Source organism: Pipistrellus hanaki (assembly GCF_964339955.1).
Source record: "Pipistrellus hanaki genome assembly, chromosome: 13".
Taxonomy (NCBI): Eukaryota; Metazoa; Chordata; class Mammalia; order Chiroptera; family Vespertilionidae; genus Pipistrellus; species Pipistrellus hanaki.
In genome coordinates this window covers 30,820,368-30,846,483 of record NC_140515.1, presented here as the reverse complement: position 1 = coordinate 30,846,483, position 26,116 = coordinate 30,820,368, and the positions used below count along the sequence as shown (strand labels likewise).

At 39.0% G+C, this 26,116-nt stretch overlaps 1 protein-coding gene across 2 annotated transcripts in view; it reads left to right on the top strand.

Annotated features, from left to right (window-relative positions):
• The window catches only part of RASA2 (RAS p21 protein activator 2), a 113,052-nt gene that overhangs the window by 13,519 nt on the left and 73,417 nt on the right, over positions 1-26,116 (top strand). For both annotated transcript variants that reach the window (XM_084902718.1, XM_084902719.1), the window contains exons 2-3: positions 8,382-8,499; positions 13,010-13,113. In XM_084902718.1, the coding sequence (XP_084758844.1) occupies positions 8,382-8,499; positions 13,010-13,113 (222 nt within the window). The remainder of the gene's footprint in view (positions 1-8,381; positions 8,500-13,009; positions 13,114-26,116) is intronic.

Here is a 26,116-nt window from a genome sequence, read left to right as displayed (position 1 = left end):
TGCCTTCAACCAAGGTTCATGCCCTTGACTGGAATCGAACCTGGGACCTTTCAGTCTGCAGGCCGATGCTCTATCCACTGAGCCAAACCTGTTAGGGCAACTCTTTCTTTTTAAAAAATATTTTTTTTTTATTGATTTCAGAAAGGGAGAGAAAGAGAGAGACATAGAAATATCCATGATGAGAGAGAATCATTGATTGGCTACCTCCTGCACACCCTCTACTGGGAATTGAGCCTAAACTAAGGCATGTGCCCTGACCTGGACTTCCTGGTTCATAAGTTGACGCTCAACCATTGAGCTACACCAGCTTGGCCCCCCATACAAACTTGGTCCCTCTCCAACAAGAGGCTCCTCCCTCTGGAAATGGCATCTCTGTTCATCCAGCTGCTCAGGCTGAAACTCCGGGAAGTCATCCTTGACCTCTCCTTCTCTCACACCCACATCCACAATATCAAAAACCCTGTTGGCTCTATCTTCAGTATGTATGTGCAGTTGACTACTTCTCTCCATGTCAGGACTCCCCCCCCCCCCCCCAGCTTATCTCTAATCATGATCATTACAATAGCCTGTGTAATCTTCTGTCTCCACCTTTTCCCTTCTGTGATGAGTCTTCTAAAACAGAAGTTAGATGGTGCCATTTTTCTGTTCAAAATTCTTCAGTAGCTTTCCATCTCACTCAAAGGCTTTCTATTGGCCCATAAGACCTATTTAACTTCTTCCCCCACCTCTGCCTCATCTCTTACCATTTCCTCCCTCTCTCCATTTGGCTTATTTTATAGTTATACTGGCTGTTCCTTCAATGGGCCAAATTATCCTGTCTCAGAGCCTTGACGTATTTTATTCTTTTTGCCTGTTCATCCCTTTCCCCAGATACCCATGTGGCTCAGTCCTTTATTGACTTCCTTCAGGTATATACTCAAATGCCTTAATAGGAAGGCCTTCCCTGATTTCCTGTATAAATTAGCAGTTCTCCCATTCTTTACCCTCTAGGCCGGGCCTCTCTAACCCTCCTACCCTACTTTATTTCTTCCATGGCAATAAATATCAGTTACTTTATTTGTTTAAGGGTTTATGTTGTTTGTTTCCCCTGTCTAGATTATACAACAGTTCCATGGGCCGAGATCTATTTTTATTCATTGTTACATCCCCAGCATTTAGAAAAGTCCCTGGGATGTTGTAGGCACTTAATAAATATTTGCTGAATGAACTATAACAAGTGCAATACAATATGATTATTATAGTAGACATACATACGAGGAAATAAGAGTGACATGACTACCTAGAAATTGAAGGAAGGCTTTATGAGGATGCCCTTTTTTGGGGGGGAAACTGGTAAGAGCATTCCATGCAATGAAAATAACATTGCAGATGTATGTAGGCATGGGAGAATATAGCTGAGTACTGTTAGCATAACTTGTGGATGTAAAGATTAAGTAAGTAGAAGAGGCCAAATGTGTAGTAGATGGTGTCAGATTATGAAGGTTTTTATGCCAGAGTAAGGAATTTTAGATTTCATTCTGCAAAGTGGGCAGTGTGGCACCATAAAAGATTTTTGAGCAAGGGGTGATATATATGTTTACATATTAAAATGGCAACAGTTTGACAGATGGGGAGCCAAGCTAAACAGGCATTTTATTTAAGCTATATACAATATGATGTTGCAAGCTATGTATGCTGCGGAGAAACAGTTACTATCTCATGAGTAGACAAGACGCTGTTTCATTTTATGGTTGGACAAAAACCACTGATGTGTAGTGTGAAGGTGTTCCTGGCATCCTTGCAGCACCTCTGTGAGGGAGAAGAAATGCCCCGTGGAGATTAGTTTGCTCATCTCTAAAATTCTGTGCTTTAGGAAGTTTTTTTTTAAATTTTAGTTATATCATAAGTCATAATGTAGACTAGAAAAGATCTCAAGGAGTACCATTTATGAATCCAACAAGAAAGGATGTTGTTACACAATAAAAGATGTTGAGCTTGAAAGCCAGCTTCCTTTCTTCATAAAGGAACAGTTGTTTTGTCAATAATATACTTCCTGATCTTGATTCACTGTTGAAGGAAATAGTGACATTTGAAAATATAATCAGGTCTGTACTATTTGCTCTAGGGTCGATACATCTGCTTTTGTAGACAAATATCTGCCTTTGCATATTGCAGTACTCTGGCATACACATAATTTTTTAAATGAGGGATAAGCTAAAAACATTTCTTTCATTCAAATGCAATTAAAAACCACTTCTATTATTTCATTTGTCTTGCTTAAGTGACCTAGCTCAGTAATAAATTGAATGTCTGGAATACTTATGACTTTAAAACATGATGTGTATAAATTTAAGGATAAGATAGAGTTACCCAGGCCAGATAGCTCATTTGGTCTGATATGCCAAGGTTGCGGGTTCGATTGCCAATCAGGGAAAATAAATGAATCAACTAATGAATGCATAAATAAGTAGAACAACAAGTCTCTGTCTCTTTGTCCTTTCCTCTCTCTCTCTCTAAAATCAAATCAATATTTAAAAACTTTTAAGTTAGAAAAAAGAATATTTTTTAAAAAAATGGAGGTACCAAAATGTTGCACATGGTTTGAATGCTGACAAGTTGATAATGCCAGATTTGTGGAAATATAACACTGTGTTATTGAGCCTATTTTAAAAACCACATCCAAATGGTGCAGTAGGAAATGAAGAAATGTTTGCCAGAGACAGATACAACAATACAGAGAATTAGATCCATCTGTCTCTGTTTCTCAGGTTGAAGCACATACCATTCGATCATGCTGTGCTATTCAACTCGCTATCTACCAGAACAATAAAAATAGCTTTTAGTGAGATATTGCTTTGTCATTTCTGAGTCCATGTTTGATCCAGAGAGCCACATCTAGCTGAAAGATTTGCCAAACTCTGATGACTAGTAATGTAGGATGGAGTTCTCTAATTTGTTTAGAAATAAAGGCAAGAAAAGAAACCAGTCTAGGATTAAGTTTACAGAATCAACTCTAGCTAGTATGAGCAGAAAGAGATTTAGTAAAATATTTTAAGTGGTTTATAGAATTGTTGGAAAGACTGTGGAAACGGATTCTATGTTGAACTTTCAGGAATGGCATTTTAAAGTCACATTGCAGCTGGACCACTAAGAGAGTTACTCTCTTTTAGGATTAAAAATGTGCCTGCAGAATTGGGAAGCTGTAATTTTTAGCTGCTTGTCTTACAACCTCGCCACCTCTACCAGGATCAGGAATCTGCCACTATTAGGAAATAACCATCATCAAGCAGCCATCTTCCTCAGTAATCTGTTGTCATTACAGCTGGCTCTAGAACCAAGCTACACCTGCCACAACCTGTATGATAGAATGGATGCCTCGTGCCTTTCTTCTTGATACCTATGAAACCTGTAACTAGACACAAGGACTTCTGCAAATGTTGCTGCAGAAAATCTGGACATCTTCAGTAGAAGCAGCCTCAATGCAACCTCCCTTCTCTTCTGCCCTCCAAATTTCTAATGAGTGCATCTGATTGGTGGATATTAAGTCATATTCACAGTTCTAACTGCAAAAGAAGTAGTTAGAAATGTAGTTTTTAGCTTTTTAGTCTCTGCAGTGCAGAAAGTCATATACCAAAAGGACATTGGAATGGATGAAGAATACTGATCCACCATACGTACCACAGATATAGATCCTGATTCTCCTTAAGAATAGCCACCATTGAATGGGCTTTGGATAAATTGAGAAAATTTGCGTATAATACCATCAAATGTTGAGAAATGTTTAAGTATTTGTTTGTATTATAGATGAAAAGCCTGAACAAGGGAGTAAAAGGAAATCAGGAGTGGGTTCCCTAAACTGAGGCTAGATCAGTGCTATCAAATACTGAAGCATGGTTAAATAAGGTAGGAACTGAAAAGCAATCATTTGATTTGGTAGCACTTAGTATTATTAGTATTCTTGAAGGATCTAGTTAAGAAACACCACAAATTGCAGGTTCAGGCTGTGCGTAGGAGCAGTTTATAGAACAAGTTTTCAAGAAGCTCGCCTTTTAAGGAGAGTAGTTGTTTTGTTTTGTTGTTGTTTTTGTTTAATGCACTTGCTTATTTATATACCATAATTAACTAGAACTAGTGAGGCCCAAAGCAAATACACATGCAAGACAAGTACAATCTTCCAAATTTCCTCAGTTTTCCCTTTTTGTGTATCTTGATGTAAAGTGTGTGCTACTAAGATAATCTCTTTTTGCTTAGAGATATAATGGTACAATATTACTTTTTTTTTCTGACCTTCACTTTTGATGATTCTTTTACAAAGTGGCAGTTAATTATTTCAATTTATGTCTTTTATAAAATGCCAATTAAATACCACTATATTTTGGAGTTGCAGTTTAAAGTCTTGATAGCTCGCTTAATCAACATATTTGTACTAGAGGCCCAGTGCATGAATTCATGCATGGGTGGTGTCCCTCCGGGTGGCCTGCAGAGATCAGGCCTCAGCTTGTGCCCCCAGCCTCACAGCCCCCCCTGCCAGCCTGTTTGTCCCCAACTGCCACCTCCCTGCTGGCCTGGTCGCCCCTCACTGCATCCCCTGCCAGCCTGGTTACCCCTAACTGCACCCCCCTACACCAGCCTGGCCACCCCCAACTGACCTCCCTGCCGGCCTGGTCACCTCTCATGACTCCCCCGCCGGCCTAGTCGCCCCATGCAGCCTGCTTGTTCAGTCATTTGGTTTTCCATCACTAACCCCCCTGCTGGCCTGGTCATAGACAGCCATCTTGTGAGGGCATGATGGCCAATTTGCATATTGCCTATTATATAGGTTGATTGATTGGTGAGTTAGGCACTGATTAGATGAATTCACTTTCAATGTAATTTATTTGAACATTATTGAACGAAGAGTATGATAACTGCTTTTATAGGAAGTTATATGAGTGCATTTTATATATTATATAGAACTTAAGTTTTTATTCTTAGTAAATATCTGTTAGTGTCAAGTTCATTGGATGCTACAGAAAACATAATCTCCATTTTCTCTTTAAAAAGTGGGCATTGGAAATGTGTACATTTAATAGTGTAGTTTTCTTTTTCTTTTTTTTTTTTTTAAAAAATATATTTTATTGATTTTTGTACAGAGGAAGGGAGAGAGATAGAGAGTTAGAAACATCGATGAGAGAGAGTCATCGATCAGCTGCCTCTTGCACACCCCCTACTGGGGATATGCCCACAACCAAGGTACATGCCTTGACCGGAATCGAACCCGGGACCTTTTAGTCCCCAAGCCAATGCTCTATCCATTGAGCCAAACCGGTTTCGGCAATAGTGTAGTTTTCTTAAACTTCACTTTTATGTGACTGAAACAGGAACATATTCAAGGCCAATGATTTTGTGTTCCAAGTTTTCTCATTAGATATGGAGCATGCCTATTATGATTTAATTCCAAATTTGTTTACCTTCTAGGCCCCATAGAGTGACCTAGTTGGATTTTGGTTTAAAATAAAACACAGATTATACAGAGGGGAGTTATCAAAGGAGAGACTTAAAGGAACAGAAGGTTGAAAATAATGAAAACAGAATTGCTGAGTGCTCTGGAGTGAAAGGGAAGAGATGGGGTAGGGAGAGCACAGGTAGATGAATGAACTCCAGATGAGCCTTGTTTGAGAGGAGGGACATCTAGAGGAAGAGAATGGATGGATACAAAATCAAATATACTTTTTCCTGTTAAGAAACAGCTTGACCCATATGATGCAATTTTAGGGTCACTTAAAAGATTAGATTCCATGATTCTTACTTGAGATGAATATAAGTATTTTCACATCTTCCATTTAAGTGGTAAATTGACTTTTTTCCCTAATTTCCCAATGACAAGTTTAGTAACAATGATTATCTAACTGGTACCTTTTCATTGATTTTCTCATTTTTATTTTTTAAAAGTATTTGTTTATTGAGGTTTTTTTTTTTTATAGGTGCTCCTTAACTTTCTGATTAACTTCTTTAAAATATATTGGTTTAAATGGCCTTTTATTTTAAAGTTGATAAACAATAAGAGACTTAAGTTTATCTATTCCAAACTTTCACCAGGAAAGCTGTGCTTTAGTGATTTGTCTGAAGTCATTTAGCCACTTAGCAGAGGTAAGACAGAACATTGGTTTCATAATTGTTAGGGCAAAGCTCTTTTCCTTATGCCAACTGTCTTGCTTTTCTAATTTAGTACATTGGTGTCTGATTTCAGCACTCACACTTTTGTGTGTCATTGTGGCCCAAGGACATCTTATAAGAACTTCAAACTAGACATATTGGTTTCCTTAATATGCATTCAACAAATTCTCTCAAGTGTCTTCCTTACTGGGTGGCAGTCACTATTTTAGACCTTGGGTATCAACAAATTCTCAAGCCTCAAGAATGAGGGAATCAGAAAATAGACACTTATGTAATATTAACAATTTCAGATAGTTATAAATGCTATCATGAAAAGAAACAGAGAAATAAAATGTGGTAACAATGGTCAGAGAAGGTTTCTCTGAGGAAGTGACATTTGAGCTGAGACCTGAGAGATAAGAGCCAGCTACGGGTTAGAGCACTCCAGGCAGAAGCCCGAAGCTTGAGCAAGCTTGGCATGGTTGATGAATGGAAAGAAGGTGAACACTGGGGAAAGTGGGAGGAGAAGAGGTCAGAGAGGAGAAGGCAGTTCAGTAGGGTTGTCTAGACCATGACCATGAGAATTTAGAAATGGGATTATGTTCTAAGTGAAATGGAATGGTATTGTAGCAGGGGAGTGGCTGGCCTGAATGATGTGTTTAAAAGATCACACGCACTGCTTGAAGGAGAGTAGATTATAGGGTGCAACCAGTGAAGGTGATTGAAGAGTGTTTGGATTTAGGATTTATTTTGGAAGGTCTGTTGGATTTGTTGATGGATTCAATGTGTGGGTGGGAGGTTTGGGGAGGATGGTGAGAAAAAGAGGAAGATGGAATAGACTGGGGAAAGAGCCTGTTTTAAGGGAGGAAGTCAGATGATTTGTCTGGGACTTGTTAAATTTGAGATACCTACAGAATTCCAGGAGACACTTGGGTATTCATAATTAGTGTTGACAAGAAGGTAGCAGACCTGGAAATGTAGACTTGGGAAGCATCAGCATTAACACCATATACTGAAGGAGTTTTCTTGGGAAAGGAAAGAAGGTGGTCCACACAGAGCCCTGAAGCATTGTAAGATTTAGAGGTGAGGAGGGAGAGACATCAGGAGAGAGGGCCAGTGATGTAGGAGGAAAGCCAGAGTTATGGAAGCCAAGAAAAGAGGACAATTTAAGGATGGATGTTAGTATTAATTTATTTTTAAAAAAACATATTTAAACTAGAGGCCTGGTACATGAGATTCATATACTCAGGGCAGGAGGGGAAGAGGACCCTCAGCCTGGCCTGAGCCCTCTCACAGTCCCGGAGCCCTTAGTGCTGCCATGGAGGCAGGAGCTGTAAACTGTGAGTCTGGCTCCTGTGGGAGCACACTGACCACCAGGGGGCAGCTCCTGCATTGAGCGTCTGCCCCCTGGTGGTCATTGCACCTTATAACGACTGGTCATTTCCGCTGGTCGTTTCAGCCTATTTGCATATTACCCTTTTATTACATAGGATAGTGCAGCCAGATCAGGTAGGAGGACAGAGAAATGACTATTGGTCTTGGCAATATGGGAGGCAATTTCTTATTTTTTTAAATTTCTTAATTGATTAAGATATCATATATTTGTCCCCAGCCCCTCCATTCCAATTCCCCACCCCTCCCCACTCATGCTCCCATCCCCCTATTGTCCTTGACCACTGGTTGGGAGGCAGTTTCAATGTCATCATGGAATTAGAAGCTGATTGGAAAGAGTTGAAGAATGAATGGAAGATGAGGAATTAGAGAATGACTGGAGATAATTACTTTCAAGAAGTTTTGCTGTGAAAGGAACTCTAAAGATGGCATGATACCACAAAGGAGGAGGTGGAGTCAAAGGAGACTTTCTTTCATGCTTTTTTAAAATTGGGAAATACCAAAGCTTGTTTATGTGCTGATGGGAACTATTTACTAGAAAGGAAAATTACTGATGATATAAGAAAGAACGATTAATTGTAGAGTCAAGTTCTTGAGTTGGTGCTGGTGGGATGGGATAGACAGCACACGTTGGGGGATTACCCCTTTCTCAGAACAGAGATACAGTGTTGTAATATGACCTCACGCCCCTTTAAACACAGCTTCTCCCTCAGTATCACCAGACTCCTTTACAAGTTGATCATCTATTTCTAACAACTAATTTTTTTTTCCTGTGCCACATCTTATATGTTCTTTTGGATGAATTAATCCTATATAAGGTTTAGCATGAAGCAGCTAGTGATATTTAACAACAGTTTCAATTTTTATGCCAACAGGTGAAGCAAAAAATTTATTGCCTTATCTTGGACCCAACAAAATGAGAGATTGTTTCTGCACCATAAATTTGGATCAGGAAGAAGTTTATCGTACTCAAGTTGTTGAAAAATCTTTAAGGTTTGTATAAAATTGGTAAATTATAATTCATATGATGTATTTATTAATAAATTGTATGTACTTTTCAGACTTCATAAAAAAGACTTTCTTGATATGAAACTTTTTCTTTTGCATTCTGAATTTAATTTTGGAATTACAGAATCTCAGAGTTTGAAGGAGCCTTTAATAGTCATTGAGCTAGACTAGCTGCCTTATGCTTGTTTTCTTCTGGCAGTTGTCTTTGACAAGTGGTTCCTGGCATTTGCTTGATCATGTACCAGTGACCAAGGAGTTTACTGCCTCCTAATCAGCCTGTATGATCTTAGAAATATTCTGACTCTTAGAAAGCTATTATTTTTAGTTGGTTAATGTCTACTAAAAGAATTTTCTATATGCTACGAAAGTGCTGGGAGCTGTGCGTTAATATATCCATGACAACAAGATAGACACAGTGCTTGCTTGCTTTCGTATGGCTTTTCATTGCTCAAAGTATATCTTCCTCTTAACTGTTCTTAATTATGTCCCTTGGATTTCAGGAGAACAAGTTTCACATGACACTCTCAAGTTTTTTAAAACAACTGTCATATACCTCAGTCTTTCTCCAGGCTGAATTTTGCCCATTCATTTGAACTTTTCTCAAACTACATCATTATTTTATTTATCTTAAAAGTAAATAATCTCCTATAGTTTATACAAGTCTCTTAACTAAGTAGGGCATTGTAAAGGAATGAACTCTTAGGTAGATTTCTCATGTTTGAAGGTGCAGTAGCACTTGGAGAGTATCATAGTAAATTCTAACTCATAAATTTGAAGTGTGCCACCTCTGCCCTGTGGCAATGTTTGTGGACAGTGCAGTGCAGAACAGAGCTGGCAGGGTGCAGTCTTGTTCAGACAGAAGAGTCAAAACAAGGGCACCTGTGAGAGTTGTTGGAATGAACATGTGGTGGATGAAATACTGAGTATCATGTCAGGTAAATTGTATGTCACATATATATTTTTTATTCAGTTTCATATATTTTTCCTTTATACTTGCCCTTTTTTTTTTCTTTCTGAAGTTTTCTCCATTATGTCTTAATTGTCAGTATTTATAATTTTGAATGTCTATTAAGTTCTTCATAAGAAAGACATTGTATAAAGCTGAAGATACTTTAGTAACTCAAAAAGATTTGAAGTAATACACTACACATCTTTAGTTATAAATCACCTGTCTCTGTTATATTAGAATTTTTGTTATTTATATGTTATAAATGATGAAACTGAGTCATCAAAAGGCTGAATAATTTGTGCATGTAATAAAGGAAGTTAGAAGCAAAACTAAGATTGGGACCTGAAACTATTAAAATCTCAATTTGTTATTTAATGTATACTGATTCTACACACACAAAAAATCAGTGATAAAACTAGTAATTGTTCATAAATTGAATATTTGTGGTAATTTTTAATATGTAACCTTGTAGCCGAAACCAGTTTGGCTCAGTGGTAGAGCATCGGTCTGCGGACTGTAAGGTCCCAGGTTCGATTCCGGTAAAGGGCATGTACATTGGTTGCGGGCACATCCCCGGTAGGGGGTGTGCAAGAGGTAGCTAGTTGATGTTTCTCTCTCATCGACGTTCCTAGCTCTCTATCCTTTTCTCTTCCTCTCTGTAAAATGTCAATAAAATATATATTTAAAAAAAAATGTAACCTTGTAAATGAGCAACTAAAATTAGCTTACTTTTTTTAACACTGGCCTTTCCAGATATTTGCATAAAGGAAAATGAAATGATAAAACAATTTTTGTCCATCTTAAATTATTTTTCTAAATACATAGCAACTTGGAAGATATTTTAAAGTTAGCAGTGGTTATTTTAGGTCAGTCAGTACAGATTATGTACTAGTTAAACTAAGTACTTCTTCAAGTCTAGGTGTCCCCTAGCATTTTTGCTTGTGAAATAGTGTGAAAGAATCTAAACACTTGCTCACCTTGTGTTCATTTCAGTGGTTTTTATCCTTTTGCATTTATGATAAGCTGTTAAGTCAAAAGTCAGTAGATACCATTTATATCTTTGGGGTTCTGGATATTACAGTTTTTATAGGTAGTCTGGGTATAGAGTTTTCATGACAGGTAAGAAGGAATTACATATGGAGTCTATAGCTCCTAAATCTTTATCTCACTCAAATCCTTTTATTTATATATATATTGTTTATATATATATATATACTAGAGGCCCGGTGCACAAAAATTAGTGCACTGGTGGGAGGGAGTCCCTCAGCAAATTCGTGCACTGGGTTAGGGGTGTCCCTCAGCCCTGCCTGCCCCCTCTCACAGTCTGGGAGCCCTCAGGGGATGTCCTACTGCAGCTTAGGCCCATAAGCCACAGTATGGAAAGGCACCGCCCCATCACTCCTCTGCTACTGCCACTGCCAGCCGCCAAGGCCCTTGCTTCTTAGTGCTGGCCCCGCCCACTGGTGTGTTTTGGTGGGGGGGGTGATCTGGGGCCAGGCTGGCTCAGGGAGGGACTGTGGGAGGTTGTGGTACAGCAGGTCACACCCATTCAGCCTCTGCAGAGGCGTGGCACTGGGACCAGCCAGCCCTGCTGCCTCTGCGGTTGCCTCTGCGGAAGAGGCAGCACTGGGACCTGGATTGAGTGCTGCCTCTCCTACGCCGCCTCTGCAAAAGGGGCCGCAGTGCTGGATCAGCCTGCGTCGAGGTCTCTTCTATGCTGCCTCTGCAAAAGGGGTGATGGTGGCAGCAGGTGCCTCTCCCGTGGCTTCTGCACAAGCCACATCGCCCCGCCTCTCCCGCACCTCTAGGCCTCTCCCACACCCCTCGGCCCTCGCAGCTGCTGTGGCTTTGTCCAGATGGACGTCCAGAAGACGTCCGGTCTAATTAGTATATTATCCTTTCATTAGTGTGTGTAAAATCAATTAATACACACACACACACACACACACACACACACACACTAATTGATTTTAGAAAGGAAGGGAGAGGGGGAGAGAGAAACATCAATGATGACAGAATCATGGATCAGCTGTCTCCCGCATGCCTTCTACTGGGGGTTAAACCTGAAATCTAGGCATGTGCTCCTGACCGGAATCAAACCCAGGACCCTTCAGTCCACAGCAGGGGTCTTCAAACTACGGCCCGCGGGCCACATGCGGCCCGGAGAGGAGTCTGATCCGGCCCGCCAGGTTTTTTGGGCAGTGAGCGCAGCCGAGGTGTTACAGTAGGAATTAGTAGTTCATATAGTCCGGCCCTCCAGCTCTCTGAGGGACCGTGATCTGGCCCCCACTTTAAAAAGTTTGAGGACCCCTGGTCCACAGGTTGATGCTCTACCCACTGAACCAAACCAACTAGGGTCAAATCCTTTTTAAAAGTAGGTAATATATAATCAAGCTGAGGACCGGCAGTACAGCTTCTGCCTGGGGCTCCTCTTCTCCACACCAGGAATTTCCTTAGGAGAGTCATATGCATGATCTAGTCATTGCTCTTATGAACTTTGTTGAAAAGTTTTCTACAAATGGATTGGTTAATTTATTTATTTATAAAATAAAAATGTGGCCAACCAAATATAAGTATTGTTGAGATTGGGATGATAAAGTGACACAGATTACTTGGTAAATAAGTCTCATGTTATTCTTATTTGGCTTTAGAATGTGTATTAAAAATAATATTAAAGTGTGGATGTATGATATATAAAAGAAATTCTCCATTTTATAATTGTTTATAAAAATGATACAAAGGAGAAAAATATAGTTACCATATCTTAATTGAGATGGAGGCTACACAGTTTATAAACTTATCAAAAATCATTAATCTTTATACTTTGAATTTTATTATATGTAATTTATAACTCAGTAAAGTTGATTAAAAAATAACTTGTTTTATATTTTAATATATATATTTTTTGTTTTTTTAATATATTTTATTGATTTTTTACAAAGAGAAAGAGAGAGGGGTAGAGAGTTAGAAACATCGATGAGAGAGAATCATCGATCAGCTAGCTGCCTCTTGAACACCCCCTACTTGGGATGTGCTTGCAACCAAGATACATACCCTTGACCGGAATCGAACCTGCCGGAATCAAACCTGGGACCTTTCAGTCCACAGGCCGATGCTCTATCCACTGAGCCAAATCGGTTTTAGCTAAAATATATTTTGAAGTAGCATGTTACATAACACACATTTCAGGTGTTACATATTATTGTAATTAATATAGCTTTACTATTTCTGAGATGATGATGATGACACTGTCCTCCGCTCTCATTTGTGTTCACTTTAGGTGAGCATGAACCTAGGCAGTTACTGAGTCTTCTGTTCACATGATTCCTGAAAAGTTGTGTGTTCGTAGCTCAGTCTTGCAATTGAGGTTCTTTCAGACTTCAACTTGGTTGTACAGTATTTGGTTGTAATTTAGCATAGATAATTATTTTGGAGCTTCTGAAGCTTTTCTTATGTTCTTTTAGTGTGTAATTTAATTTTATTGAAAATATTATTTGAGGACACTGTTAAATTTATAATGATGAACTTTCCCCTTTTTCTCTCTAGCCCATTTTTCAGTGAAGAATTTTACTTTGATATTCCAAGAACTTTTCAGTATTTGTCTTTCTATGTTTATGATAAGAATGTTTTACAAAGAGACCTTCGTATAGGTAAGTACTATTCATAACTGTCTTTAAACACAGCAATGGTTTTTATATTCATTCTTTTTCTGAGCATAAAGTGTTGTAAACAACAGTATAATATATGCTCAGCATTTCTAATCTTTTCTCCTGTCTTCATGTTTGTTTGTTAATCTGTTTTTTAATTTGATCCCTCCTTGTCATGGTGTCATATGTTTCCTTATACCTGATGGGTCCCTTTCCAGAGTACTCATTACGCTTGTTCATCAGTTTGTTTTTTAATATCTAGATTCTCTAGGTGAATATGATCTTTTTGGAGCAGAGGCTATCGCTCACAGTGTCTTTCATTTAATAAATGTGCAGTACATGTTATGTTAAATGATTCAAGAATGTTTTATACAAAGATTACAGTCTTTGATATCCCCAAAGAACTTCTGTTTTTGAAGTTTTCTAATAGAACTAATTAATTCACTCTAATATGATAATATGTTTTCTGTCTGTTTATATTGTGACCAGTAACTCTATTTATTAAATAATTGTCTGAGCCTCAGTGGAGTACATATGTGTTACATTCATGCTCTTTGTACCCAGTATCTTTGTATTTTAATAACAGGTAGAGGTCTATAATTTACATGTATTATTTTCTCCCCTTTTAGTATCCTGAATTTCATCATCAGCATCTCTCCTTTCTGATTTGAAATATCTTCATGTCTCCTACAGTTTAAATGATTACGCTTTATTTGACTTAATCTTCTTAACCACCATTTGTTTCTGCCACCATTGAACCACCATTGAACTCTTTTTAACAAATGATTTATATTCTTCCTTTAAGTTTGCAAAAGTTATTTTAGGGAAAATCAAGTAATCTTAAAACAACATAGTTTTTTCTTAATTTTAAAACTATTACATAATCTTAGTGACTAATAATGACCCTGCACAGGAATAACTATAGTTAAGAATTTATATATTTCTTCCCATCCTGTATTCCATCCTAAGTTCAGTTTTTTCCTTTTTCATTTACTATCAAGCTATGATCTTTTTCCTGTGATAGTAAATATGTTTTAAAAATATTTGTTATATAATATCTTTTGTGTAGAAATGTATTATTTTAACTGCTTCTTTGTTATTAGACATCTATGATTCCAGATTTTTGGTCCTCTAAATGGTGCTCCTGTGAACATCCTTGTGCATACATTTTGCATTTCCATTTTTTCTAGTATAAATTTTTAGAAGTGAAAATACTGAGGCAAAGGGTATGAATATTTTTAGGATTTCTTCTATATATGTTTTTACATTAGTCCCAGAAATGTTGTACTAATTTACATTACCCCCAGACATGCATGGGCACAATCATTTCATCCTCATCCTTCTGGATATTGTCATTTAAAAAAATTTTACAATTTGATAGGTGAAAAGTAATATTTAATTTTTTAACTTATATTTTTCTGATAATTAGTGAATTTGAGGAATTTTTTATGTCTTCCATTTTTCTTTGATGAATTAATTGCTCATTTTTACCCTATTTTTTACTGGAGTTATATCTTTTAGTTATTGTTATGTATCTTTATTTGTTAAATATGTTCACTCTTGTTAGCTATATTCATAGCAATACTTTTTGTCACAAAAGGTAGTTTTTTAATCCTCATCTGCCTCGGTCACATTTGACTCTTTGATTGCCAAGGAAAAAAACAGTTTAATGACATTGTGTTTTCCTAGTTATCTTTCTTCTGAATTCTTTCTTTTATGCATATTCTCCTCTCTCTAGCAAACCCTTAATTATAGATCACCCCTGAGGCTTCATCTTCAATTAAATAAACATTGATACACACTTACATGTGGCATACAATGGATGGGAATGTTAAGATGAATATGACTCAGGCTATCAGAGGCAGACTTGTACTCTAATACTAATATTTTATGATGGGTGCTAGAGGTATGAACAAGTATTTGGCAGCATAGAGGAAGAACAGTTCATTTTGTTTTATGGAAGATTAACAGACTACTTAGGTAGGAGGATGTTTCAAGGTAGCAGGGATTGACAGAGCAGAGGAGAAAAGTTGAATCATGTCTGGTGTATCTGCTGGAGTATATAAATTACTGAGAGGAGGATGGTAGAAGGTGAAGTTGGGAATAATGATTGGGGCAAAGTTGTGATAGACCCTAAAAGCTGTGCTAAGGAATTTGGACCTTATTCTATAGATAGTAGTGTTGAGTCTCTTAAGAATGAGGAATCTTTTAAAAATTACATACTAGTATATACATTTATACTTTTATAGTTTTACAACTTCCTACAATAGTAACTTTAAAACTATAAACTCAGTCTATTGATTATATATTTAAAGTATAATATGTAATTATATATAGCTATATATATATATACACACACACACACACTATATAGTTTATAGTTGAGAATAGAGGGATATTAGAGGCAGAAAGACCATCCAGAAGGCTGTTACCAAATGAGATGAATAGGGTGATGGCAGTGGAAAGGCAAATGAGGAAATGTACTTCATGGGAGTAGCTTCAAATAGGATTTAGGGACTAAGGGGGCAAAGAGGATGTGAGAAGAGAAAGAGTTGAAAATGTCTTGTTAGTATGGCTGCAGTTAATTGATATAAGGAACCCAGTAGGAGCATTCAGTTTTTGTCTTTTTATTTGTTAATCCTCACCCAAGGATATTTTTTCCATTGATTTTTTTTTTAGAGAGTGGAAGGGGAGGGGGGGGAGAGAAAAAGAGGTGGAGGAGAAAGAGAGAGAAAGATCAATGTGAGACACATCGATTTGGTTGCCTCCCTCACGCACCTCAACAAAGATCAGGGAATAAACATGCAACATAGGTATGTACCCTTGACAGGGAATCTAACCCATGATTCTTTGATGCGTAGGCCACTGCTCTAACCACTGACCACACTGGCCAGGGCAGGAGCACTCTGTTTTGAGTGGGGGATAGGAAGGGAAGAGGTGCTTTTGGTTTAAGCAAGTTAAATTTGTATTACCTGGGGAACATCTTGGTGAAACATCTTTGGTTGACTGGAATGCATATCTGAATCTTAGAGAAAAGAGCTGGAGATGTGGATTTGAGAGTCATTATTATTAAGTGATCCTTGAAGCCTCTGCTGAAATGAATGAATTTCCCCAGAAGATAAGGAGTGTGTTTCAGGGAAAATGAGGCTTCAGTAAAGATTGATAAGGTGTATTAGGAAGGTAGAGATAAGAAAGACTAATATCAGTGGAAGCAAAGAGATTTAATATCAGCAACTAGAGAGAGGTAGAATAGGATGAGGCTATTGGTGATTATTAGAGACTATGTCTTAAAAAAATAATTTGTAATTGTCATTGTCTGTTTATACATAACATTATAGCTATCATATAGTGTTTCTTGAAAAGGCCTTTAGTTGAAGTTTATGATTTTCAAAAGTTGCCTTTGTGTGTGTGTTTTTGCTTGTTTCAAAGTAAAAATTAATTTTAAGTAAAAATCAGTTCTTTGTGGGTTGGTGTCAGAAAATCATACACTTGATATGAGAACTTTTTTCAAGTAAATTTATTCTTATTAATAGATAACATTTATATATACCTAGTGGGATTTTTTTTTCCTTTTATACATAGGAATTATTATTAAACACAGTATATATGTATACTGTTTTAAATCCTCACCTGAGGATATGTTTATTAATTTTTAGAGAGAGAGAGAGAGAGAGAGAGAGAGAGAGAGAGAGAGAGAGAGAGAAACATTGATCAGTTGCCTCCTGTATGCGTCCTGACATAGGATTGAACCTGCAGCCTCGGTATGTATGGGCCCTGACCTGGAATTGAACCCTTAATTCTTTAGTGCAGGGGTCCTCAAACTTTTTAAAGTGGGGGCCAGATCACGGTCCCTCAGAGAGCTGGAGGGCCGGACTATATGAACTACTAATTCCTACTGTAACACCTCGGCTGCGCTCACTGCCCAAAAAACCTGGCGGGCAGGATCAGACTCCTCTCCGGGCCGCATGTGGCCCGTGGGCCGTAGTTTGAAGACCCCTGCTTTAGTGTATAGGGACAGTGCTCCAACCAGATGAGCCACTGGCAAGGGCCATATGTACACTATTAAAGTTGGAAAATGGTCTTGCTATTTTCATTTATAAATATTTACATTTTTGTAGTTTGACATTTTCTTTTGTCATTAGTTCATAAAATTGAGTGATTTCTTTTATTTTTATTTTGAGTTACTGGAAATTGAGTTCCTTCAATTATTTTAAATTCTGAGTTGTCTAATTATAGATTAAACAGTGCCATAGTGTTTTCTAGAAATGAAATTTGAACTAGAGATCAGAGAATGTGTACTGTCACATATAATTAAAAGCTTGTTCGTTGTTTAAGTAATGGATATTTTTCTTTTTTAAAAAAAAAATTTAATTATACTATTAGAGATAATCCTAATTAATTTTGATCACTGACCTCCCCTTCTTATCCCTTTGCAGAATTAAGTAATAACTGTTACTACTTAAATTTTCATATTAGGCATTTTATATGCCAGGAACAGTTAGTGTAAAAGATTAATTAGGGATCAATTAAAAACTTGAGAATTAGAAACCATTTTTACACTAAGAAAGGAAATTGTAAAATTGAGGCTTTAAAAATATGATATATTGTCTTAAGGTATAGTGTCTTCTCTTAGACAAAAGAAAAACTTTATGCAAGAATATTATGCAGCTATAAAGAAGAAGGAACTCTTACCATTGGCTACAGCATGGATGAAATAAGCCAGCCAGAGAAAGATAAGTACGTATCAGATGATCTCACTTATATGTGGAATCTAATAAAATAAACTAATGAACAAAATAGATAAACTTAAAAAGAAAGAAAGCAGAGAAACCAAGATAGCGTCACAGGGTAGACACCCAAATGCAGCCTACCACAACAAATTTGAATTTAGAACTGAAAAACGGGGGAAACATCGCCCTGAAGCGCCGGATGGCTGGCTGAGGGGAGGCTCTACCATCTGGGAAGGAGAGAGAAGGCGCGCTGAACCTCAGGAACTGTGAAGGTGCAGAGAACTGTGCGCGTGAAAAGGCAGCCGCCCAACTTCGCTGCCGGCTTGCTTGCGGAGTGCAGAGAGGGCGGACAGCTAATGCGCGGCTGGCTTTCTTGTTCGGGAGGAAAACAGAACCACCCTATTGCGCTGATAGACGGCCCCAGACAGGGAGAGGCCAGACTGTCAGGCAGTGGGCAGAGATCTCTCGGAGGTGTGTGAAGCCAGTGGCCATTACTGCAGGACTCAGAAACCAGACCCCTGTAGGGAGGGGCTAAATAATGCTTGTCTGCACCACCCGAGACTCCGCCCCATCCAAGACTCCGCCCCATCCAAGCGGAGTACAGAAGCCCTTCCAGTGGCTAGCTTTCTCATTCGCAGTGAATGGGACTCTCCTAGGGAGTGACAGACAGGAATCTAAAGCTTGTATGTGCCTATACCAAAGAGGTGCGTGCGCCTGCAACCGATTGTGTGGGATTCAACAAAGCTTGTCTGTGCTACCCCGAGACTCTGCCCCATTCAAGCGGAATACAGAAACCCTCCTAGCTGAGACACTTCTAATCCTCATAGCCAATTGGCTTGGAGATCAACGCTTCCCAGTGATACCAACAACAACAAGGCTGCACACATAGTCCACAAAGGGCTACACCAAGACTGTCCACCTCAGGTAACTGGGAGGCTTACTCACTGAACCATATAGGATACCTTAGCACACAAAGCCACCCTACCAACTCAGGGAAGCTGTGAAAATGCCGAGACAAGGAAACAGATCACAGACAAAAGAAATGGAGGAAAAGAAGCGACTGGATATAAAGTTCAAAACCACGCTTATAAGGTTTTTCAAGAATTTCCTAGAAAAGGCCAATAAAATAAACGAGACCTATGAGGATATGAAAAGGGATCAACTAGAAATGAAGAATACATTGTCTGAAATAAAAAATATTATACAGAGTCCTAAAAACAGAATGGAAGATCGCAAGAATCAAGTCAAAGATTTGGAACACAAAGAGCCAAAGGACACTTCTCCACAGAAGCAAGAAGATGAGAATCCAGAAAGTTGAAGATAGTGTAAGAAACCTCTGGGACAATTTCAAACGAACCAACATCAGAATTATGGGGGTCCCAGAAGAAGAGAGAGAGCAAGATATCGAAAACATACTGAAAGAAATAGTGACAGAAAACTTCCCCCACCTGGGGAAAGAATTAGACCTACAAATCCAGGAAGCACACAGAACCCCAAACAAAAGGAACCCAAAGAGGACCACACCAAGACAAATCATAATTAAAATTCCAAGAGCAAAAGACAGAGAATATTAAAAGCAGCAAGAGCAAAGCAGGTAGTTTCCTATAAAGGAGCACCCATATGATTGTCAGCTGATTTCTCAACAGAAACCATGCAGCCAGACAGGAATGGCAAGAAATATTCAAGGTGATGAATAGTAAGAACCTACAGCCAAAAATACTCTACCCAGCAAAGCTATCACTCAGAATCGAAGGCCAGATAAAGAGCTTCACAAATAAAAAAAAGCTAAAGGAGTTCATCACCACCGAACCAGAATTATATGAATTGCTGAAAGGGGTTCTTTAGGAAGAGGAAGAAGATATAGATAAAAATTATGAACAACAAATACGTAACTATCAACAAGTGAAACTAAAAGCCAAGGGAATTAAAAAACCTGATGAACAATATTAACTGGTGAATATAATAGAATCAGAGGTATGGAAGGGGAATGGACTGATGATTCTCAGGGAAAAGGGGAGTTGGGGGGTGTGGGAAGAGCCTGAACAAAAACTGTGCACCTATGGATAAGGACAATGGGGGGTGGAGAAAGGGCAGAGCGTGGGGTGGGAACCTGGTGGAGGGGAGCAATGGAGGGGAAAAAAATGAACATTTGTAATAATATAAACAATAAAGATTTATTTTTTAAAAATAAATTTAAAAAAATTAAGAAAAAATAAAAATAAAAAGAAAGAAAGCAAGAATGTATTTCCAGTTCCAATGAAGATCCTAATAACATTTAAATTAAAACTTCCTAATGTGAATTTTTTAGTTATAATACTTTCATTTTCAGAGGATTCTAGGCTTAAACATTGAACTGCAGTTATCTTAGTAGACTCTGGTGACTTTTTCTCCCCTCCCTGGATTTTGCATGATATTTGATAAGAGAATTTTACTAGGATTTTGGAGATGTGAATTCCAGGCATGACTATCAAATTAATTGTATGACCTTAAGCCACTTTACCTTTTTAGGCCTAGTTCATAAAATAAGGCTGAGGTTAAGATAGTTCTTTTCCAGCTCTTTAAATTGTAATTTCTGCTGTCATTTAGCTCTTAAGTCAAACCTACTGTTTAAAATTTGTCTAAGACTTTGGTGTCTGTTTGCATAGGTACTGTATCAGTTATCTATTGCTAAGTAACAACCCACTCCAATATTTAGTGGCTTGATACAGCAACTGTGTATTTGCTTATGATCTTGTAGTTTGTCAACTAGGGTGGAGCTGAACTGGGTGGTTCTTCTGCTGGTTTCACCTGGGGTCATAATGTGCAGATTGGTTGGGCTGAACCATCTGACCTATATATTGTATCTCATGGCTAGTACTGGGTATTATCTGGGCCTTCCTGTCCACATTGTGCGGGTTCCAAGAGGGTAATAAGCCCAAATGCACAGGTGCTTATTAAGCCTCTGTTTGTATCGCATTTGCTCATGTCCCTTTGGCAAAAGCAAGTGACATGGTCAAACCCAGAGTTTGTGTGGAGAGGACTACACAATGGTATACGCCAAGGAGACCATTAACATACAAGTCTACCATGGAGACCAGAGTGTACCCACCTAAACCCTATACCCTGAGGCATCGTTATATTGCCATTGACTGAATTGCTGCTATTGACTATCTGCCAGAATTTATTCAGTCTTCTGGTCCTATTTCATTTTGTATAGGCAGTCACAGTTATCATTACTTTTATCTACTACTAGAAGCCCAGTGCATGAAAATTCATGCACTGGGGGGGGGGGGGGGGGCGTGTCACTCAGCCCAGCCTGCCCCCTCTCACAGTCCGGGAGCCCTCGGTTGGGAGGAGACCCAGTGATAACACCTCTGCTGTTGTCACTGCTGGCAGCACAAGCCTCAGCTGGCCCTGGTTACCTGAGCCTCTGGCAACCTTGAGCGGCTGGGGGGGGCAGGCTGAGGGCAGGTCTGGCCACACCCCATGCCTACCCATCCCCCACCCGCCTGGGCTGAAAGTACTGGAGGACTCCAGCTGGGCTGAGGGGACTGGGCGCCACCATCTTGTGGCTATGGGAGCTATTATCTTTGTGATGGTATGATGGTCAATTTACATATTCCCTCTTTATTAGATAGGACTTTACCCATTTCTCTTGGTGTCCAAATAAGAATGGGACTGTCGAGATTTTGCCAGTTGGTGAAATTTCTAAGAATATGCTTTGTCTAAAAATGGGGCCCAAATATAACAGTATTTACAGATGGCAAGAAAGTGCTGCTGGAAAGCTAAGAATACTTTTTTTTTTTTACTTAGAAACCAAAAAGATGGTTTTTTTGCCCACAGTTCCTTCATTTCTTTTTGTGTTTCCTCTCCTTGTCTTATTTTAAGGAACTAATACAGTATCTAGTGTGTGGGTGTATGTGTGGGTGTGTGTCCGGTTGTGTGGTCTAAGCTCTTTCTGTCTTGAGTTCGTTAGGACCGTGAGGAAATGCAATATTACCTATAAATAATTTGTTGGGGTAGTTGCTCCTGGGTGATCATTATTATTATTTTTGAGGTTGGTGATTTCATGGCCAGTGAAGTAACGAGTTAACTTTGCTTAAAACAGTGAACAGTCAACTAAAACAATCTTTGGGACCATTAGAGACACAGAACAGGTTTTTAACATCATTAGAGCTAAAAGTTGTTTCTATAATAATACAGACGAGGTAAATGAGGGGTGACATTTAAATAACCCAAGAACGCATAGCTAACAAAGTAACAGAACTGACACTATGCTACTGAATGAATGTCTGTGTTGGAAGGAACAAGGACAAGGGTACCTTAGTTTTGAAATCTGGCTTAGCACTTATTAGAAGTCAGGTTTCTAAATATCATTAAGCTTTCCTCATCTCTAAGATGATGATTATACCCTCTACACACAGGATCATTATGAAGAATAACCAGAAAATATGAAAGAATTATCTATTATTTAGTTAATGTTCAGTAAATACTGGCTTTTTTTCTCAGTGCTCTTTCAACTGTATCAGGCTGCCTACCTTTTACAATCAATACTTGCCATCTAACCAATTTAACTAAAGGGTAGCCAAATGAAGAGTCCCAGGTTCGATTCCAGTCAAGGGCATGTACCTTGGTTTTAGGCATATCCCTAGTGGGGGGTGTGCAGGAGGCTGCTGATCGATGTTTCTCTCTCTTCAATGTTTCTGTCTCTCTGTCTCTCTCCCTTCCTCTCTGTAAAAATATTAATAAAATATATTCCGAGAGAGGGGTGGGGGCGAAGGGAGAGAGAGAGAGAGAGAGAGAGAGAGAGAGAGAGAGAGAGAGAGAGAGAGAGAGAGAGAGAGGCAATAAATTGCAGGTTTTTCTCAATTTTTGAATGGTTTATTTATGCAGCTAGTTAGAGAAGGGTGTTTCTCTCAGAACACAAAAACCATTCAACTCTTTCATGAGTAACTGGGATACCTAAGATATTAAATAGGAGAAAGAGGACACCTGCTTCTGGGATTTTTTTTAATATTTTATTTGTGAACTAAGAAGATTCTCTTTTGGGAAGGTACCTGTAAGTAAAGATTTATTTCCAGTGATCTGGAATTGTGAGTCATAAATAGAACTGGTAGATTCCTACTATAGTTTTTATATGCATTATTGGTTAATAATTATACATTGGTTAGTAATAATTGGTTAATAATATAACAGTATTATGTTTGGATAGTATGTAAAAGTATTAACCCTTTGCACTCCGAACCATTCTGGACATTGGCTACCAGCTACTCGACGCTACTTTGCAAAACGTGCGTTGAATTAACTCAATTCCCCGTAATCACTAATAAACTGCAATGTCCCCTGAGAGGGGACATCCGAGTGATATGCTAGAATTCTGATGTCCCCTGAGAGGGGACAGCGGAGTGCAAAGGGTTAATATAGCAGTGCTAAGAATTACACTGAGACTTTGGTTAGGAGAGTCTGGAAATCAAGTCACCATTTAAAACACTGTGCCACTGTGATTATTTGTTGAATGTATACATTAATCAAACCAGTAAATTTCTAAATAAAAATTTTTTAAAGCCCTATTTTTAAGTTTGGAGCTTGCTTTAGTGATGTTTGTGTATATTATATGTGTACACATGTTACACCTACATACATATTCATAAATTATCTATGAAATTAGAAATCCTGAAAACTATAGAATAGGAATTTTTTAAAAATATATATTTTATTGATTTTTTACAGAGAGGAAGGGAGAGGGATAGAGAGCTAGAAACATCGATGAGAGAGAAACATCAACCAGCTGTCTCCTGCACACCCCCTACTGGGGATATGCCGCAGCCAATGCCGCAACCAGCTGTCTCCTGCACACCCCCTACTGGGGATATGCCGCAGTCAATGCTCTTGACCGGAATTGAACCGGGGACCTTTCAGGCCACTGACCGACGCTCTATCCACTGAGCCAAACCGGTTTCGGCTAAAATAGGAATTTTAAAAAATATTTTTATTTATTTTAGAGAGAAGAAGGGAGAGAGAAAAATATCCATGTGAGAGAGAAACATCAATCAGTTGCCGTTGCACATACCTTGACTGGGGATTGAATCCACAGCCTGGGTATGTGCCTTTACCTGGAAATAAACCCTTGACCTTTCAGAGCTCAGGACAACACTCAACCAACTGATCCAAACTGGCCAGGGCAAGAATAGGGATCTTAATCAGGACTGGACCAGTGAGTTTCTGGCTGGTGGGTAAACCCTCTTAAAATTCTATGCCAGGGGGAGAATCCAAGATGGCTGCACAGGTAAACACCTAGCCGCAGCCGCACACAACAATTTCAATAAAATACAACTAAAATATAAAATGGACATTACCCAGAACTACAGGAAAGTCGACTGACTGGAAATTCTACAACGAGAAGCAAGGAGAAAACCAGAAGGAAGAGTGGAGGAGCTGTAAAAGCCTAAGGTACGGAGACACACGATGCGCGGAGAGGATGGAGTCGGAGAGGAGGGCGGCTGAGTGCCTGGCTGGTGTTCCCTAGTGGGAAGGAGATAAAAGCTCCGACTGTGCTGGGCCCCAGTTCCGACTGCTCTGAACCCCAGTTCTAGGCCAGACCCCGGGGACCCAGGCTCAAACAGAGGGAGCTGGGCTGCGAGGCGGAACCCCGGGGGAGCGGCGAAAGGAGGTCCCGGAGGCGCGCACATTGCGCGCAGAGAAGGGACAGTTGGCTGTGCCGCGAGATTGCCCTGATGGGAAGGAGACTGGGGCTCCAGACTGCTCTGAACGCCACCTCCAATCCCACTTCCAACTGAACTGAACCTCAGTGCTGGGCTCATTGGGGGAGAGCCTAGTCTGTTTGGTAGCAGGCGAAAATCGAGGGCACCTTTCTCTCAGAGGTGCTTGCAGCGAGTACTGAAGGACCCTGAGTCTCAGGAGCCGCATAGGGCGGGGCTGACAGAAGCCAAGGCTGTAGGCTCCACCCTGAAACTCCGCCCCATCAGGGAAACTGCGAAAATGCGACAACGAAATAGATAACAAACGAAAGAAGTGGAGGACAAAAAGTGACTGGATATAGAGTTCAAATCTACGCTTATAAGGTTTTTCAAGAATTTCCTAGAAAAGGTCGATAAGACCTATGAGGATATGAAAAGGGATCAACTAGAATTAATAAGGAATCAACGAGAGATGATAAGGGATCAACAAGAAATAAAGAATACATTGTCTGAAATAAAAAATATTATACAGAGTCCTAAAAACAGAATGGAAGATTGCAAGAAGCAAGTCAAAGATTTGGAACATAAAGATCCAGAAGACACTTCTCCGCAGACGCAAGAAGACAAGAGAATCCAGAAAATTGAAGATAATGTAAGAAACCTCTGGGACAACTTCAAGCGAACCAACATCAGAATTATGGGGGTCCCAGAAGAAGAGAGAGAGCAAGATATCGAAAACATACTGAAAGAAAGTGACAGAAAACTTCCCCCACCTGGTGAAAGAATTAGACTTACAAGTCCAGGAAGCCCACAGAACTCCAAACAAAAGGAATCCAAAGAGGACCACACCAAGACAAATCATAATTAAAATTCCAAGAGCAAAAGACAAAGAGAATATTAAAAGCAGCAAAAACAAAGCAGGTAGTTACCTATAAAGGAGCACCTATACGATTGTCAGCTGATTTCTCAACAGAAACCATGCAGGCCAGACGGGAATGGCAAGAAATATTCAAGGTGATAAATAGTAAGAACCTACAGCCAAAGGTAATCTACCCAGCAAAGCTATCACTCAGAATCGAAGGCCAGATAAAGAGCTTCACAAATAAAAAAAAGCTAAAGGAGTTCATCACTGCCAAACCAGAATTATATGAATTGCTGAAGGGGGTTCTTTCGGAAGAGAAAGTAAATAAAGATAAAAATTATGAACAACAAATACGTAACTACCAACAAGTGAATCTAAAAACCAAGGAAATTAAAAAAAATCTGATGAGCAATATTAACTGGTGAATATAATAGAATCAGAGGTATGGAAGGGGAGTGAACTGACGATTCTTGGAGAAAAGGGGCGAGAGGGATGTGGGAAGAGACTGAACATAAACTGTGCACCTATGGATGAGAACAATGGGGGGTGGGGAAAGGGCAGAGGGTGGGATGGGAACCTGGTGGAGGAGAGCAATGGGGGGGGGGGAGGGAAAGGAACATTTGTAATAATATGAACAATAAAAATTTATTTATTAAAAAAAAAAATTCTATGCCAGATAATACCTGTGCATTTTTTTCTGGGGAGAGGACACAAAATATTCATAGTTAATAAGATTC